This window comes from Rhyacophila brunnea, unplaced genomic scaffold, assembly GCF_057557595.1.
Source record: "Rhyacophila brunnea isolate RB1 unplaced genomic scaffold, BYU_Rbru_1.0 scaffold_3, whole genome shotgun sequence".
Classification (NCBI taxonomy): Eukaryota; Metazoa; Arthropoda; class Insecta; order Trichoptera; family Rhyacophilidae; genus Rhyacophila; species Rhyacophila brunnea.
The window spans coordinates 52,666,573-52,686,447 of record NW_028232965.1 but is presented as its reverse complement, the minus strand read 5'-3'; the positions used below and the strand labels follow the sequence as shown (position 1 = coordinate 52,686,447).

General features: G+C 34.0%; 1 protein-coding gene across 1 annotated transcript in view; it reads left to right on the top strand.

Moving 5' to 3' along the window:
• LOC147068539 (uncharacterized) overlaps nucleotides 1-12,545 on the top strand; it is a 66,145-nt gene extending 53,600 nt beyond the window's left edge. Inside the window, exon 2 of the mRNA XM_085953370.1 lies at nucleotides 11,666-12,545. Within this exon, the coding sequence (XP_085809496.1) occupies nucleotides 11,666-12,402 (737 nt within the window). The 3' untranslated portion in view covers nucleotides 12,403-12,545. The remainder of the gene's footprint in view (nucleotides 1-11,665) is intronic.
• The last annotated feature ends 7,330 nt before the right edge of the window (nucleotides 12,546-19,875 follow it).

Sequence of the window (19,875 nt, the reverse complement as noted above, 5' to 3'; positions counted from 1 at the left end):
AAATAAAGTCTTTATTTTAAAGTCATCCTTTTTACGATTACTTAATAAACTCACATGATAGACCATTTCAAACATTTTAACAACTTCAAAGTCAAATTACTCAAAACTAGTATTCTCCAGTTAGTGTGTTCTGCCAGAACAGAGACGATATGATATTGGCAGTAGGCACCTTAGACTATAGATACATCTAGACGCCACCCGTTGCATTGCTAAATGAAGCCGCGTGCCTTGCGTTGGTTTGTGAGCAAGCGAACGCATTCGTTTACAAACGTTCGAGACCATAGACCATTTCGCTACTGCTCGCCCAAAGTGCTCGCACTAGACGCTCAGAATTAAAATATAATTTTCTATTTTTTTACGTTATATAGTATTTTTAAGCGGTCAAAATGCAACCATTAGATAAAGATATCCATGGTTTAAGTTATTTTAAAGAAACACTAGGTCACTGATATTAAAATATATAATAAAATACAAATAAATTATCACGAACATGTATCAACTTACTTATGAAACGTAATACCATCTTGCTTATCAGTACGGCTACCACATTTTAAGACAACACACAGAACCATCTTTTCTACTTAATTAACCAAAAATATTTACCACTGACTTTATGTTTAACACAAAAAATATCAATTTTAGCAACACGAGCTCGCAAGTTATCGACGCTATGTGAAGCGTTTCGCCCCGATTTGATGGGGATACTTTTGGAAACTAGCTTATAGCTAGTAGACCTTTTATCTTACTCTAGCGCGTGTCGCAGAGATTGTAAGGTTGCCGAATACTTTCTCACTCGCACTCATGCATCGTTTTTGTTCAGGCCTTGGTAGGCACTCAAAAAGCTTAATTGAATTACTATATTGTCTTATTTGAATGGTTTGATAAATAAAATATATTAGCTGAATTAAAAGTGGATCTAGTCTCCATATTTTTTTACACGCCACTGTTATGGAAACTGAAAAAGCTTCTCTCCCGGCGCGAGGTAGGATGATCGGCGGCGGCATTTCTCCTTTGGCGCACACCTTCGGGACTCAGGTGTTCCCACCGTGTCCCTGTCCAACTTCGCCTCCGCCAGTCCGCTACGCCAACACGTTTCACGCCCTCCTCACACACCTCGCGTGTATTTAACGCTTCTAGTTCCAAGTTCACAATACTATTGATGACAGTCCTCTGACCTTTCCTCTCTTTCATCAGGAAAAAGTTTTTTAAAATCGTTTAGATTTCAAAAGCCATTCAGTGATCTGAACAATTTTATTTTACTCATTTTGAATACCAATACAACTAATGATTTCTCTCTGGTTAATATAACAGTATAATTACTAAACAATCATTATGTATTAGCCAAGAAGTTGTATAAAGTAATGCCTTGTATTTCTATAGATGCTATAGTCAATTATGTTAAAATTTTTTGGCTAGTACCTATATAATATTATGCTATGTATATGCCTATGAAAATTTCCTAACAATAGGTATTTATACATATTTCAATAATGCCCAACATGGCTTATTGAATATCTAAAAAATCTAATCCGCAGGCTGAATCAACATCCCCAAATTTTATTGTGGTAGGTAGCATTGTGACGACCGTGAGAAAAATATAAAACTACTCAAAAAGTCCAAATATACCCCAAGTGAAGTTTGATAAAAGTGTAAAAAATCTGTTTTGCTTTCTTGTTTTGGATGTCATTTTTACATCCATATTGTTTTTCAATCTGTGTTTGAGTCAGAGTATGGACCTAATAGGTTGAGCAAGTGACTGACATCCATTTCTCGTAAAAACAAAATCTGTCAATAAAAACCTCCACCCTGTGAAGGCCCATAATTTATTAGAATCTGACATGGACGAAAAAAAAATGAGCTGGACAGGTGGAAATTATCGTCGTTTAATGCAAATATACAATTTTCATAATATGTAACTATTTATATAGATTAAATAGATAGGTAGAGTAGGTATACGTTTTATAACTTTGCACTTTTTACTACACTGACGCCTATTTGCCTAACTACGTTGCATAAAATTAGATCAATTGATATTCACTTGTATTAAGGGGGGACATGCTCGTCGAAGGTCAAAATTGAGTTTTTATTGTATATTCAAACCATGATCCTGGACACTCCTTAAACGTTGTAGATGATCTATTTATATAATTTTAAAGCCTTATTATCCTTTATAGTTATTTTAAACATTTGATGACTGCATAAAGTATTTTTGATACATAAAATAGTATTCTTTTAAACCTCTCGCTCTAATGTTTTAGAATATAGTCATATTTCGGTACATAACTGTGCAGTGGTGTTAAGATTTTTTACGTTTATTAATTTTTAAACGCATTTATAAAACCATTAGTATAATTTATTACGAGATAATTTTTGTAAAATATTCACGATAAAAAAATATTTTGATAATCTCTGTGATCCCAAATTTGACAAGAATTAGGCATTTTATTATTCAAAAAATCGGCAAGATTTACACATTTAAAGATAAATCTAAAGATATTTATTATAAGCTATGTCTTTGACCATTCAAGTGCGATAAAAATCCTATGAATAATGATTGCTTTATAATAATTATTGACCTAAGAATAAGGTAGTGTTTTTTTGAAATACGCCATTTCTTTTGTCATTCCCTAGTAGTTAAGCTACAACATACGGCCGTAACCATAAAATGACAAACTATAATTAAAGTAGGGAGTATAATTATGTTAACGCGCGTGTTTGAACATGTACTTAACCGAATTTTTTTTTATTTTTTTTTAAACGGTACATGTTCAAACACGCGCGTCAATATCATTTTACTCCCTACTTCAATTATAGTTTGTCAATTTATTGCTACGGCCGTATGATGTAGCCTAACCACTGGGGAATGACAAAAGAAATGGCGTATTTCAAAAAAACACCACCTTATTCTTAGGTCAATAATTATTATAAAGCAATCATTATTCATAAGATGTTTATCACACTTGAATGGTCAAAGACATAGCTTATAATAAATATCTTTAGAATCATCTTGAAATGTGTTAATCTTGCCGATTTTTTGAATAATAAAATGCTTAATTCTTGTCAAATTTGGGATCACAGAGATTATCAATATAATTTTTTATCGTGAATATTTTACAAAAATTATCTCGTAATAAATTATGCTAATGGTTTTATAAATGCGTTTAAAAATTAATAAATGTAAAAAATCTTAACACCACTGCACAGTTCTGTACCGAAATATGACTATATTCTAAAACATTAGAGCGAGAGGTTTAAAAGAATACTATTTTATGTAACAAAAATACTTCATGCAGTCATCAAATGTTTAAAATAATTATAAAGGATAATAAGGCTTCAAAATTATATAAATAGATCATCTACAACGTTTAAGGAGTGTCCAGGATCATGGTTTGAATATACAATAAAAACTCAATTTTGACCTTCGACGAGCATGTCCCCCCTTAATATATGTGATAATAAACAAATAAATAGATAATATATGTAAAGCCGGAGTGCAAAGTTATGAAGCATATAATAGGTACTGTACTAGGCTTTTTATTATGGCCATTTATTTTAAATATTATTATTACAATGTAGTCATGGCCCCCCCACAAGGGGGGGAGGGGGCTGACAGGGCTCTAGCCTGGGGGCCCTGCCTTAAGGGGAGCCCGACCTGGCGAATTGACCAGCCAAGTGAGAAAACACACATCACAAAATTGCACTAATTGTAAAAAAATGACGCCTGCGGCGCTATTTCACTTATAGGTGCCATAATTAATATTTTTAAATATGTGGTTGTGCGATGCAATTTTTGATTATTGTTTGTCAATATTCGATAACTCCATAATTCAAGTGGGTGCATTAAAAATTATTAAAATAGGTACCCTAATTTTTACCTCGAACACTATTCGGAATATACAACTGTAGATAGTCAAACTGCCTTTAACTTTAGCAATAGGTAGGGGGCCCGCCAAAGATTCTTGCCTGAGGGCCCGCTTCAGGATTGGGGGCCACGAATGTAGTACCTACCTATCTTTCCACCGAGAATTGACTGCCAACATCATCATTGCAGTAATTGTATGATTAATATGCTTATTAAATGGGTTTTTGGGACTCGTGAGGTTAGTTTGGTACATAATCTTAACATAGTGGAGTGAAGGGACTCAACTCTGTCGGGATCTTTTTTTTATTGTTTTCTCCATTCGATCACCGATCGGCATTCGACTTTCGGCTGGATAACAGGTAAAATAAAAAGGTGTTATAAAATTTTGGAATTCGGCTCGTTAGCTCTACACCCGATCGTCGAGTTCGATTGATGTCCCTTCATGTATGTGTATAAACTACGTACGAGTACCACCTACTTCTATCACTTCGGAAGAAATTTTTTTAATAGTACAGTGTTGAGGTTTGTAATAAATTATGTTAAAGATCTACAAAGAAATTAATATACTTCTACTTCAAATGTAAACCAAAGTAAAATTAGAGTTTTGGAAGTTAGTATGATCAATACTAATATTATGTGTCAGGTGTTCGTGATAGTCATTTTGACCGATAAAAATTGTATTCAGATGGTTTTTATAATATACTTACCTAATATTATATTATATCCTCTGTTTCATTCATTTATGTAGGCATTTATACTTGACTTATACACATAAATTTTATGCACCACATAATTATCTATTAAGAGGGGACATGCTTAGCGTACGTCAAAATGGAGCATTTATGCTATTTTCAAAGCATGATCCTGGACATTCCTTAAACGTTGTAGATAATCTATTTACATAATCTTGAAGCCTTATTATCCTTTATATTTATTTTAAACATTTGATGACTGCATAAAGTATTTTTATTACATAAAATAGTATTCTTTTAAACCTCTCGCTCTAATGTTTTAGAATATAGTCATATTTCAGTACGTCCATGTGAAGTGGTGTTAAGATTTTTTTGTATTTATTAATTTTTAAAAGCATTTATAAAACCACAAGACATTATTATAGTGATATATTTACAATAAAAAAATATATTGATAATCTCTGTGATCTCAAATTTGACAAGAATTAGGCATTTTATTATTCAAAAAATGGGCAAGATTTACACATTTAAAGATAATTTTAAAGATACTGATTATAAGCTATGTCTTTGACCATTCAAATGTGATAAAACTTCCTACAAATAATGATTGTTTTATAATAATTATTGACCTAAGAATAAGGTAGTATTTTTTTGAAATACGCCATTGGCATTTCCAAGTAGCTAAGCTACATACGGCCGTAGCCATAGACTATAGATACATCTAGACACCACCCGTTGCATTGCTAAATGACGCTGCGTGCCATGCGTTTGGTTTGTGAGCGAGCGAACGCATTTGTCTACAAATGTTCGAGACCATAGACCATTTCGGTAGTGCTCGCCCAAAGTGCTCGCACTAGACGCTCAGAATTAAAATATAATTTTCTATTTTTTTACGTTATATAGTATTTTTAAGCGGTCAAAATGCAACCATTAGGTAAAGATATCCATAATTTAAGTTACTTATTTTAAAGAAACACTAGGTCACTGATAATATATATAATAATATACTTACAAATAAATTATCATGAACATGTATCAACTTACCTATGAAACGTAATACCATATTCTTGCTTATCAGTATGGCTACCATATTTTAGTACAACACACAGAACCATCTTTCCTACTTAAATAACAAAAAATATTTACCATTGACTTTATGTCTAACACAAAAAATAGCAATTTAGCAACACGAGCTACGATGCTACGTGAAGCGATTCTCCACGATTTGTTGGCGATACTTTTATAAACTAACGAAAACATATGTAGACCTTTTATCTTACTCTAGCGCGTGTCGCAGAGATTATAAGGGTGCCGAATACTTTCTCACTCGCACTCATGCATCGTTTTTGTTCAGGCCTTGGCCGTAGCCATAAATTGACAAACGATAAATGAACTAGGGAGCACTGGCGGCTCCCTCTATAGGTCATTCGGTCATTGACCTGCCAAAATAAATACCTTACAATCGACATAATAATATTAATAATATGTGCAATGTCATATATAATAATATTAATAATAATCGGTGGATTTGAAATTATAGGGCGCGCGATATTGTGTCAACCCAGTCTATTGGGCTTTTTTTGTTTGGGCGATAATTCCCCGAACAAAAATATTGTGTTCGCCGGCAGTCTGAAAATTGACCCAAATTGAATATTTTTATAAAATTTTCTCTCTCGTTTCTCATACATAAGACAGAGATCGATATAACACAAAATACGAGATCGAAGCTTGTAACGGTGCGTGAATTACTGTAATATCGGCAATGCCCGAGTGTGAGACAAAAGATTTTTTCACCTAATTAAATGAAACAGAATGATAACACTGACTAGATAATTGGTCTCAAGACGCAACTGTGTATGCGGTTCGGATTCGTTGACAGGTTTTGACGAATGCCTTTGGTTATTTTAATAATATATAAGGAGTTTTTGGTGATTTATAACATTTTTGTGAAGCAGTTAGTACGCACGCAGTAGCAATTGAAGTCTGTGATACAATTATAATGGAAATGGAAGCACGATTTGCATCCAACGATCATCTCATTATATCCGATTTGTTCAATAAAGAAAATTACACTGATTTTAAAAATAATTTTCCCACACGTCAAGTAAATTTGGTAAAACTGTTAGAAGAAATAAACATAATCAAGTTAAAAAATGAATTATTGGTGTTTTATCAACGAGATGATTTGCATGGCGCTATTAGTGCAGTTTCTCTTCTACATTTTTTACTCAGCAATAATTTCAACGAAACATTTTCCGAGTCGATCAAAGTTCTCCAATTTATTTGCGTCATACCAATGACAACAGTTGAAAGTGAAAGATGTTTTTCCACTCTCAAAAGAATAAAAACCTTTCTACGCAATAGGGCCAGGATAGACTGACCGCTCTTGCAATGCTCAGTATTGAAAAAAAATATGTGGGAAAAATAGACAATTTTTATAATCGTGTGATTGATGATTTTTCAAAAAGCAAAGAAAGAAAAGTGGACCTGATTTACAAAAAATTATAACGCGTTGTGTGCAATTTCGGTTAACGATGGGTTGGCGTTATGAAAAACAGACATTTTTTGAAGGGTTAGTAGGTACCGACCTATAACAATTTCTAGCACTTATTCTATAATGTATAAAAAGTCAATTTGCAATACGTCTTTTCAGTATACAACGAAAAGGCAAATTAAAATAATATATTCAAAATTGACCTGCTAGGTTTTTCCGGATTAAGCCGCCAATGCTAGGGAGTAAGATCATGTTAACGTGCGTATTTGAATGTTACATAGGTGTTTAATATGTACAATAAATTATGCTAAATTTACTTTACTTAATTTACTTAATTCTGAATTTACTTTACTTATTTACTTAATTCTGATCCCCAAGTAGGTACCTACATCATAATTTTCTAAACACTTGACCCAGCATGAATACATTCGCCTTCACTCATAATTTATTTTAAGTTGGTATTAACTTTAAAAAAAGATTCGCTAAATTTATTTGTGTTTGCTAATTGACCCTTAGTAGCCAGATTTTTAAATTTAGCTGGTCTTGTGAAAACATTGGTTTTGTTATCAAGTCTTTACAATCTTCAAATTTTGTTTTATCACTGATATTTAAACATCAAACAAATAAATGAATGTGCCTTATTCTAAGAATTAATAGGTAATAATTATTTATAAAATTCATTACTTTATGCCTTTATGGGATATAAGATATAAGTACTTGGTCATCATATTATCGATTAACCTAAAATTACTTTCGTAAGTAGGATGCCTATGTCGTAAGAAACTGAGGTTTTTTTGAATTGATTGGAGCATCTGGTTTCTTCTTTGTTAAAGTCGATTCGTAGAATCAATCTTTAATGAGACTGGATCGGGCATGAGAATCTTATTGATTATTGCGTGGATATCAAAGGAAAGTCTCCTCATGTGATGCGACATCAGGTGTGCTGGTGTTGGACATTCCAAGAAGACTGTATACCGCGTTGGTTATTTTCTTTTTTTGTTTTGAACGTCGAATGTTCCCAGGCATTTCGGCAGGCATGCCAGACAAAAGAGAAGTCCAGACGCCAGAACAAACGAACTGCCGTTATCTACATTATCCTGTCTATATAAAAATAATTTCGACACAAATTTATTATTATTAATTTTCATGACATATCTTTTCTTATATACGCCAACTACCTACCATTTTATGTTTATAAAAAAAGTAGTCCATGACCATTGAAGTTAAGTGCCCTCCACCGAAACCCTCCCCACACCACACTCGGCCTTAAACGAGCGTATCGCGGGACCCTACAATTGGTGATGTGAAACGTAAAACATCTGAAACAATTGGACTGGGAGTGTCCTGGGAGAAGATGCACAAGGCTACGCTCAAAGTGAACCCTAACTGAGTTTAATGAGTTTACTTTAATGCAAAGTGCCAGGGTGAGAGAAGCACAAGGAAATTACGAAAAGAAAACGAAGTTACGTTGTGTATATAGCAAAGAAAATGAAGCTAATCATGCAAAAATTATGTGAAGAGATCTTCACGCCCGCAATAAGGCGCCGCATTTTTTTTTAATGCAAGATAATTGGACTTAGTAGCAACCAAGTCGGACGGGCCGATGGGCCCAACAGCTGGTTGGACCGACTTGAGCATTTCCTCCCGTTCGTAGCACATACTCAGACATTCCCAGAGGATGTGGTTGGCATCCTGTATTACTCCTCCGCATGGACATGTCGGACATGGAAGTCCAAGCTCAAATAGCCTGCCAGCGAGAAACCACCGTGTCTAATTTGAGCTGGGGGTGCTGCGCCGTATTTTTGGAGTTTGGGCCCATCAATAATGGTGGAAGCCGAGATACAATTACGAGTTTTACTTTGATCTTATGGGATAGACCTGGATGGAGGCATACGCTACAAGTAGAGGACGTCAAAACCCACATAGCGCCAGGAAGAAATTGAAGAGCCGGAATTAGTACCTACTTACTTGCTATATCGAGAAAATAATACTGTACTCTTATACATTTAATGTCATAGGGATACATGAACATTGCAAATACCTAAGTGTTTTGACGTGTCTTCCTTTACTTGAGACCACAAATTCATAAATTATGTAAGTAATGTATTTATAATAAAAAAAATGTAATTTGAAGATTATTATCTATCCAGGCATGGCCGACTTACCTGATTCAAATAATGATCTATATTATATACCTACATGACTGAAAAAATCAGGGAACTCAGAAATAATGGGAACTGAAATACCAAACGGGTGTGGAGAAACAGGCAACCGATCTCGAGTGTGAAAGAATATGGGATAAACTTTTAAACACTTGTATTTCGTTCTGGCAACTGCTCTCGTTTTATACACTGACGCTCAGTCAATATTGGTGTATTTGAAATAACAACACACACTATTGCACGTCTATAATGTGTGGTTCATTTTCGTAGGATACACACATTCAATACTCTGCTTCAAAATGTAGTGTATTGGGTTTTCTGTGGAAAGAATCCTTTCCTGAATGTTAACATGTTTCTGTAGTGGATTGTTATTTGTAAAAGTCGACATTTCTTTCGTTAGTTTCACAGTGATTTAGGAAACTAAGAAACAACCCTTTGAATACCTACCCCATACATTCCTAAAAAATAGTAGCTGCTTACGTAATAACCAAATAACCTAATGTATTTTTCTAAATAAAACTACTTCGATTGATTCTGGGTTAATTATATGCCAATCGATATCTTCCTCTCCTCGTCATAAAGGATTTGACGTATCCTGATTTAATTCAATTTCGTAACGCCCAAATTCGTCGTTGACGTTGCTATAGGCAATTTCTTATCTCTTGCTATAGGTCTTTGGCTATAGGTCTCTCAGCCAGAGTTGGTGCGAACACAGATACGAAAGATTATGTGTATTAGTGCATTTCTGAGGCAACGGGCATTGTACAACGTCTATGAGAAACAGCCGTTTGTCTTGCTTACGCCTACTTAATGCGCTTATAGCGAAAAGAGGACAACATGCGTATACGTTGATGTCGTTGAAACACCCTTTTTTGTAAACAATGCGTCTGTGTGAGTATTGCTTGGCCTCAACTCTTGTTAACACATCTATACTGCCATTCCAAGGAAGAAGGTAGTAACTCGCACAATTTGTGAAATTGAGTGATGAATGCCATTCGGTAGGTAATTTTGAAAGCTATATATTCAGTTATTTTTAAAATCAATATTATCACTAAAATACCGTTTAAATTCTTAGTGAAAAAATAGGCATCTTCTAAAATAATACATTTTTTTTTAGAAAAAAGGCAGTAATTGCACCTATTCATTGTAGTTATTGCTTGTTTATTATTACTTCGTTTGTATTTTAATGTCCTACTAATAAAAATTACCACCGTTTTTGATTAATTCACAGTACTAAAGCTTGAGAAAAAACACATATTGTCATTTATCTCGAAAGTGAGCGAGAGTCACTTACTGCCTTCTTCCTTAGAAAGGCAGTATAATGTTATCATCATCATCAGCCGGGCTCAATCCACTGCTGGATGAAGGCCTCCCCAAGCTTTCTCCAACTCTCTCGGTCCTGTGTCGTTCGCTGCCACGTATTTCCGCCGAACTTTACCAGTTCGTCAATCCAGCGGCTTTTAGGGCGACCCTGTGGCCGTTTCGTACCCCTTGGGTACCATTGGATGACGGCATTTGTCCAGCGGCCATCGTTTCGGCGAGCAATGTGCCCCGCACATCTCCATTTCAACTGTTTGGCAACGTCTATTACATCGCGTACTCTTGTCTGCTTCATAACCCATTCGTTTCTCTTTTTACTTATATACTTCTCCGAAGTATAATGTAATTTGTTTGAAAGTGACTTTTTTTTTGATTACTAGAATATTGTGTGAGATAATAAATCAAGACGATCGAATACTTAGTAGTAATTAAACTTAAAAAATGTGTTTGTAAATTATGTTGTACCAAAAATGTTAATAAATTATTTATTATACATTATTCATGAAGATCTTGGCATTTGGAATGGTGTTGAATCAAAATAATACCGTGTATTTCCAGTGATGCGCGAAGTCGTAAACAAATCTCGAGTGACTTTGTTCAAGTTTGCAACATTCTGCGGATTAATTAATTTGTTTTTGGCAGAGCGTTTGAGAAATAAATTTGCCACCGTAACGTGAGTGTGACGGAATAACCCGAGCAGGCGCCAATCGCCGGCTCAGATAAAATAATAATGTATTCGAACATCTGGGAGCGATTCTGGCAAAACGCCTCGCGCCCTCCCACCTTCCCCCGCCCCGCTCAAGCCGCATTGTCTGTTTTGTCCCTCCCGACGCAGGGGCGGCACCACACTTCAATTATTATATTAATTCAACTAAATAAATAACTTCAAAAAAACTTCTTAATTCGTGGGCCAATTAAAATGACAATTGTTTCAGTGGTATGATGCATTTAGTATGGAATGTGGATTTCATACGACATTCTTGGTTGCGAAGCGAGTCTCGCGGTTTGCCAATTAATATAAACTAAATTTAATGCTTTTTCTCGACCGCACGACAATAAAAGCAATAATTAATTGGTGATTTTGGAAAAACTAGCACGGCTCTATTTTAATATGTTTTTTTTTGTTTTGTTTCAGAAGTGCAGTCGCCTCGGACTCCTGAAAAAGATGCAGGGTTCTGCTCGGGCGGCGAAGATGATGACTCCGAGGAGAGCAATCGCTCCAATTCGGATGACTCCGGTCTCAAGATGGGCAGGCCTGCAGTCGTCAAGCAGCCCAAGAACAAGAGAAAGTGCGCGGAGCCCCTGAAGCTGGAGACCTCGACCGCCTTTCCCCTCGCTCCTCTCAAGAAGAGAATCCGGTACGAAGCTGAAGCTCCGCGACCGCTCGAATGGGACAACAGGGTTCCTCCTCACCCCGCCGTCCGACCTCCCACCCCCGATGAAGAAGAACACGTGAAGGTTTCGCGGGCTTTCTTCAGCGTCGACGCTCTTCTCGCTAGGTCTCCTTCGGAAACGTCATTACCCCCACCTCCTCCGCCTCCGCGGGAACAGCGGAATTATAAAAATATGACTAGAGAAAGAAGAATCGAAGCGAACGCGAGAGAACGAACCCGGGTGCATACGATAAGCGCCGCCTTTGATACTCTTCGACGTTCGATACCCGCCTACTCCCACAACCAAAAGTTATCCAAACTCTCAGTGTTGAGGATAGCGTGTTCTTATATCCTTGCCCTGTCGAAAGTCGCGGAGGGTGAGGGTGACGATGATGCCGGACCTTCAACGGACGGTATCTCCCTGGCCGACTGCGTGGAGAGCGTTTCCAAGACGATACAGACCGAAGGGAAATTAAGAAAACGAAGAGACGACGCGTGAACCAATAGAAACTAGAAACTCCGAAAAAGTATATGTAGCTATTGATAAGAAATGATAACGTGTACACTGCCACTGGCTGTCCAAGTCTAGATTTGAAACCTTCAAAATGTATACTTAACTACCTAAGTTAAGACAAATATACAGATTGGTCTACTTGTACTGTACCTACTCATTGATAAAATGTAGGGATACTATCGGTGTACAATTATTAAAGACATGTTCCTAATGCTTCGTCTTGAATCTTGATTATTGTTATCATGACAAATTTTGTGTGTTCATGAATCTTCTGGCACGCTAATAGCTCAATAGTGCCCAGTATAACCTCTGTTATTAAATGTGATAAAGATGACAGAAACTCATTATCGATAGGATTTCATTAGTATGTTGAACCTTACAATTTATGGAAGATATATAATGCAAAATAATATTTCAGCTGTGTCCGTACTAGAGATGTGCCTAAATTTTTCCGGACCACTGATATGTCCGCATCATCGACTTCCAACGTGTTGTTAATGGTACAGTGGATGCATATGTATACACATACATCATAATGTATTCAAGGTTTCCTCCCCGTCGTATTCCTCATATTTGGTTCTGGTTACTTTAGTCCGAATGCAGTTTATCGTCTTCTAAACTGCGAAGTCATGCATAAACCCAGGTGAAATCTTTTCGTTTTGCACCATTCGGAAGACTATGACGTTTTTCATTTATCTTACTATTACGTGTGTCTTTCATCACCACATTTTGGGGTGTGCGCTACAACTACACAACGGTGGTGTCACACGGGTCAGAAAAATACCACGACATAAATAGAAGCACGGACGGGATTTTTATACAAGAAGGGTTAGAATTGACAATAATTTATGCTGATAGTGTTTATTTAATTTAAAAGTATTGGGATATATACATAATATTATTATAAACTCATCTGATTCATCTCAAATGTTTCGAATACAGGCGTACACACAAAGGGGATGGGGTGGGGGGTGGTCGGGTCTGGAACTGGAACCCCTCCTGGAACGGACAAAATACAAATTATTTAGATGGATGTAATATTACTTCGTTTTCTTCGTCAGAACCTCATGACTGAGGATCGTCACCCAGATGATTTGGCTGTCGAAACACCCGTCTCAAAGGGTATGCCCCTCTCCTTTCGGCAATCTATGATGACCGTGTCCTGTGTCCATGGAACTTATGAAAAGATTTCATCATAAAATATATTTTCCACTATCTCACATCACATTTGGTATTGTCTGGAAAAATATATCACTTTCTCAAACATTAAAGTAGATAGGTAATATATTTTGTACAAAATATTGTAATAAGAATATAATATATTGTTATAATTAAATAATATTTTGTCCTACTGTCGAAAACTTGTTTATGTTAAGTTCTTGATCTCATGGAATGGATGAGAAGTATTAATTGTATGGAATAATTTTGAAAATAAATTTTCTGTACGTCATACGACGGTATTAATAATTGCGGTTTCCTTCTTGAAAACTCACCATTTTGCAATAATATCCCGTTTACACGTGCATGGATTTACTGCTGACAGTACGTATTATCGCGGCCATAACAAAAAATGCACGTGTAAACATGTATTATCGTGCAAGTTGCAAGACTGCATGCATGTATCAAAAAAGCGCCGACGAAAGATAGTGGCGAACTTGCCGGAAAAAATACGAACTACATCGTGCAGCGCACTTTGACGTTTACCAATAATTATCAAATAGCACACATCCAATGACAACAACGCTACTCGCATATATGCTTTAAGAATAAGATTGGTGAGACAGTCGGCAATAGTTATTACGTGTAAACAGTTAATATCGCGATAGTATAATTTACACACTATTGGTGCCAGTAAATCCATGCGCGTGTACAGGCACTATTAATTATTTATCTTTCGAAAAGTTGACTAAATTTTTGGAATGAATGTTTCTTCAAAATTTTTAAGGAATCTAAAATAGACATGTCATAAAATAGTTAAAACTATACAACTGAATCTCTTTTACGGGTGGGATTTGTAGGAATTAGATAAGTAATTGATTTTTCTTAAGCACAAAAGAGTATCTACGAGTTTAAAATAAGTTTTTACAAGAGTAGGTACGGGGCATTATGAGAATTAATAGGGAGGAAAAATTAATCTGTTCTATGGTGACAACATATTTTAGACGCGGTGTTCGGATTTTTTCGGAATATGTGACTGTTCGGTAATCGGACATCTTGACACAGTTAGTGGTTCTGATAAAATCATCAGAAAGTTGACAACCGAAAGCTTCTCTGTTACCGAAATCATCGAACTACGCGACACCAATATGTACGAGCTTTTCCTATTCAATATGTGTAAAAGCTTTGAAAACAATTTCCCACACAAATTTGAATATCGAAAATTATGCGATTTCATTTTGTATTGAATTCATATAAACTGCCAAATACTATGATAACACGTCATAAAATAATAAAACGACTCATAATATGTTATATGTACGTGTTTTAATATATATTTTTAAATGCAATTAATTTGTTCTGGTGTTAATCTTTCGATAGAAGTGATATTGTATTGTATCATAGTATCATGTTGCCTTGTTTGTGAAACGTATAAAATTATCCTAGGAATATTTTCAAATCTACATAGATCCCCCTCCCTGTCTGGTCCATAACTTCCCTTTCAAAAAATTTACAAAGTATTATAATATTTATGTATTATTCATAAGTGTTTATTATAATATTTATAATACGCCACTAATAAAATAAGAAAAGCTGTGCTAGACTAATTGAATTAATAATTATTACATTTTAAATAGTATGTGCCTACAAAATAAATCAAAAGACGATGCAAGTCACTAATAGGTAGTAATAAAAATAAACTTTCTTATTAAATTTTAACTATTTCATCATACCTATAGCATAAATGATTCCATATGATCTGGTAATATTTTGATAAGTTTTGACAAGATATGAAACTAATGTAACATGATTTTTTAATAACTGTTGTCCCAGTAACAAAATACAAATAATTATCAAACTACAAGAGAGTGGGAGCTTGTTATATTATAAGTAGGTACCTACCTATCAGTGGCGAAGCGTGGAGGTAGGCTGGACAGTGAAAATAAATATTTGCACTGTTTATGTCGAATCTTAACAGCCTATCTCCACCCCTCGACCTATCGACTTTCTCAAAAGCGTCACTGAATAGTGAAGATTGTTATTCAAAAATTTATAGGTAGTTGGGTACTGGGTATCCAAATAGGTACTTCAAATTAAATAAATGGTTTTCATAATATAAACAATAGTATAGAAACTGGGCATTATACTCTTATTTTTTTGGACATTTTAGTAAACATAGATAATTAATTACTCACATCTAATATTATGTTTTGTTAGTTACAAACAATGAAACTATTACTAATAATAATTATTAAATGCCTACTGTTTCTTGTAACTTGTAATTGTGACAGCTTCAATTTTTGTCAGAATAGATTATTTCACAAATATTAGAAAATAATAAGATATTAATAACATGACAATAAATAAATTATTGTACTTATAATATTATTATAGTCATGCAAGTAATACAAAATTTCTTAATTTATAATACAAGCCGTCCACGTTGCCTGCAATTTATTAATTACTCACAAAAGTAAAGTGTCCTTTGATTTTGAGAACAATAATAATGTCTATGTTTTTTGTACCTGAATAGGACCTCTGATAGTTTGTCTATTCTTAGGTATTTTATTAATAAAAAATGTGCCAACAGATTTATACTAATTATTAATGTCGAATATTATATATTATGCTATTTATTGTAATATAGGTACCTACTGGAAATTAGACTTTTTGATCTAATAGTGTGTATGTGTTGTTTAGTAATATTATATTGTCTTTGGCCATCTTTTTGATTCTTCCTACGAATCTAACATTATTATTCTATTTTGTATTAGGGAAATTTATTTAATTTACATACTAATTGTATTAAATCTATTCAAACTGCATTTCTCTTTTTTTAATGAGGCATTTAATATAATGTATTATAAATCTTTAAAAAATCTCTAATTGAAAACACTTAAAGAAATAACACCATTGAAATTGCCATGTATTCTTCAAAGCAATACAATATTGAATTTTACATTATATTTAAATATTTTTAATAGATCTCACATTATTATTTAACGAATTTACTCTATAGTGTGCAGCAGTGGCGAAGGACGGAGGTAAGCTGTTAATATCCGCCATAAATAGTGCACACTAAACTTTGTCGGTCATACATATTTGTGTTAATTGAAATACGACTACAATTTACAGACGGTGTTAATTAGGTTTTTAAAATTCAATTTTAAACCCTGCGAAACCAAGCCATAATAAATAATAGTCAAAAACTACTCGTCTATCTATAAAATATCTAAAATTCTGCAATTAAATCATACATAACTTTGGATATTTTATAGATAGAATAATAATAGACTTTGGTTTAGGCAGAGCTTAATGAATTTAAAAAAATGAACCATCAATATATGTAATAAAAACATATAAGTATGAATGAAAAAGTGTGCACAATTTTGTCGTATCGCCCAAAGTATACCAAAATTATTATGGTTTGGTTGGGCAGGGCTTAATTGATTTTTAATAACTAACCAACACCATTTGTAAATTCTAGTCTTGGTACAATAAAAACAAATACGTATGACTAATAAAGTTTAATGTGCACTATTAATAGCTGATCTTAACAGCCTACCTCCACCCTTCGCTACTGGTGTGCAGAGATTTGTAAAAACGTAGCTAAAAACTCCAAAGAATACAATAGTTTAAGGAATTCATCGATATTTCAGTAACCGGTACATATTTTTTAATTAAATTTTATCACGTATGACCGCTGAAAAAATGCTAAAACTTTTGCTAACCATTTCATGGTTTGACCTTATTCACCTTAAATTTTATTTAAAAAATAAATAGTTCACTTCCATGCCCCATGATCAATAATTATTATATACTTAGGTATTTAATTTTGTAAAATCCGTGTTATGTAGGTATGTTGGAATATTGAGTTATATCTGTTTGAAGTAAATATGCTTAGTAAAATTTATTAATATTGTATTATTATTCAGTTATAAGACAAAACGCTTATTGGTGTTATTTTTATGGAAAGCAGGTCTGTAGTCATGTTATTTAAAAGGACTGTTATAATTAGATGTATATATTTTGTAAATAATTATTAGTAATTAAGCACTCTCGAAATACGTTTTTTTATTAAATAAATGCATAGTCATACAAATATATTTTTGTGTTTTCATTTTTGTTTCTTATTGTTTTTAGTTTCAGATAATAAACACGTGAGAAATACTAGGCTAGGTGGGTACATACTATCACCGTTCAGGCAAAAGTCACCAACCCTCAGAAAGGCAGCATGTCACCCGAAGCGTAAAATAGTTAGTAAATTAAAATCTTAACAAGTTTAAGTCATAGGCGGATAGACATTATTGATTGACACTGTAAAAAAAATCCTTCGTTATTAGCAAAAGCAAAAGTTGCTAAACTATTTACTTACTTTTCCTGATTTGTCATTTGAAAACTTATAAAACTTGTCTGAAACAGGCAACAATAACTAAAGAGGAATAGTTACGTTAGCTTGTCATAATACGATCGCTTCGGTCCAGATTAAACAAGTAAAAGTCACCAAACCACATTTTAGACACCTTGCCTCCTTCAAAACCTTCCGGATGTATTAATTAGCATCAAACAGTAAAAGTAATATAAAGAATTTAAGAGAATAAGAAGACGTGAGAAAATTATGTAATGTAGATAAAACATAAAAATCTGATTTTTCCTTCATCTCCAAACTTTCAAATTGCGATATCTCGAAAATATGATGTTTCTTGGGTTGGTGACTTTTGCTTGAACGATGACGAACCTACCTGAGTATGTATTTATGTATTTTTTATGTAATCAAAATTAATAGATAATCAACCACTATAATAAAATTAGTGTTCTATACTGGCCAATAGTGTCTATACTGGCGTGGGTCCCAGGTTCGAATCCTGGCTCTGGCAAGTAGGTACACATATTGTTTTTCAATTTGTGTGTGAGTCAGGGTATGGACCTAATAGGTTGAGCAAGTGGCTGACATCCAATTCTCGTAAAAAACAAAATCTGTTAATACAAACATCTACTCTGTGGAGGCCCATAATATTATATTATGATCCTATTAGGATTATTACCACACCAGCCCCAATAGTCATCATGAGTCATGGGTTCCTAAGCAAAATTCCACCTTTCTGCTGACTTGGAATACTGTCCCCTTTCATTTTTAATCTCAGTATACCTATGCAAAATTGTTGGAAGCATACATATTATTATCATCTACTGAGGATTAGAGAATTTATACGAAATCTCTCAAACAGCGGTAGTTTTAGGCTCATGGAAGTCTGTAGCGGTGACTAGTTTGGAGGCCTAAATGAACTAAGATTCCGGTACTTTTAATGACCTCATCTCCACATTATAGAAAACAGTCGCTGCTTTGAAAAGTTGTAATGATCGTCATCATTCCTTCGTTTGCCACCCCTAAGTAACGCATGGCCTGCCTACCCCCACGGGACGTCAATGTGTGCAACTGACTGAATTTTTTGTGAAAGCATAATAAGAATCTAGTAAGTATCGAATGGCTGACAATTCCTCATAGACGAAGATTGCTAAAATATTTTTTCAGTACATGGAGGCTCCGGCCCATAATAATTATTATGATTCGCTTTGTATTATCTTATCATCGAGGTTGGTAATTTTACTTTTTATAGATATTGTATTTTTTATACACCATAGATTGGAATTATAACTCGGTTAATTTTTTATTTGAAAAAAAAAGCCATCAACTTTATAAAAAAAAACTGTAGTGTCAACATAATTAATAATATTTATTTATTCATTGAAAGTCTCGAAATAATAAGCTCAAGATGTGTGACTTTCAAATTTAATTTAATAAAATACTAATTTGAATAACCAAATGGCGTCAGTATGCACCTATCGGAATTTTAACAAAGCGGTATATAACATCAATGTTTTGAACCTATTTTTACCAGAAGTGTTTGTTATCGTTGTCGATAGATTCTACTAATTAGATAGGTACTGTCACTCAACCGTATCTAAATAATAATTATTATAATATACAATTACGTGTATTGTTTTATTTAATTTATTTTTCATAAAAATATAATTTTTTTAAACAATATTCAACAAACAATTCAAACAAAAAATATTCATGTAAGTAGGATTCTATAAATTATTATTTTATAACTAACCATATATAGACACAAAACGTAATTTAATATTCATCAATGTTTTCAAAATAAAGTAAGTATTTTTAATTGATAATAGTTACAAGGTTTGCAGTTTTTATGAGTCTTTCTAAAAATATATTATTGCTTTCAAAAACCTTGATCTGGCAATGATGATGACGTCATAGTGCCTTGCTGGGAATTA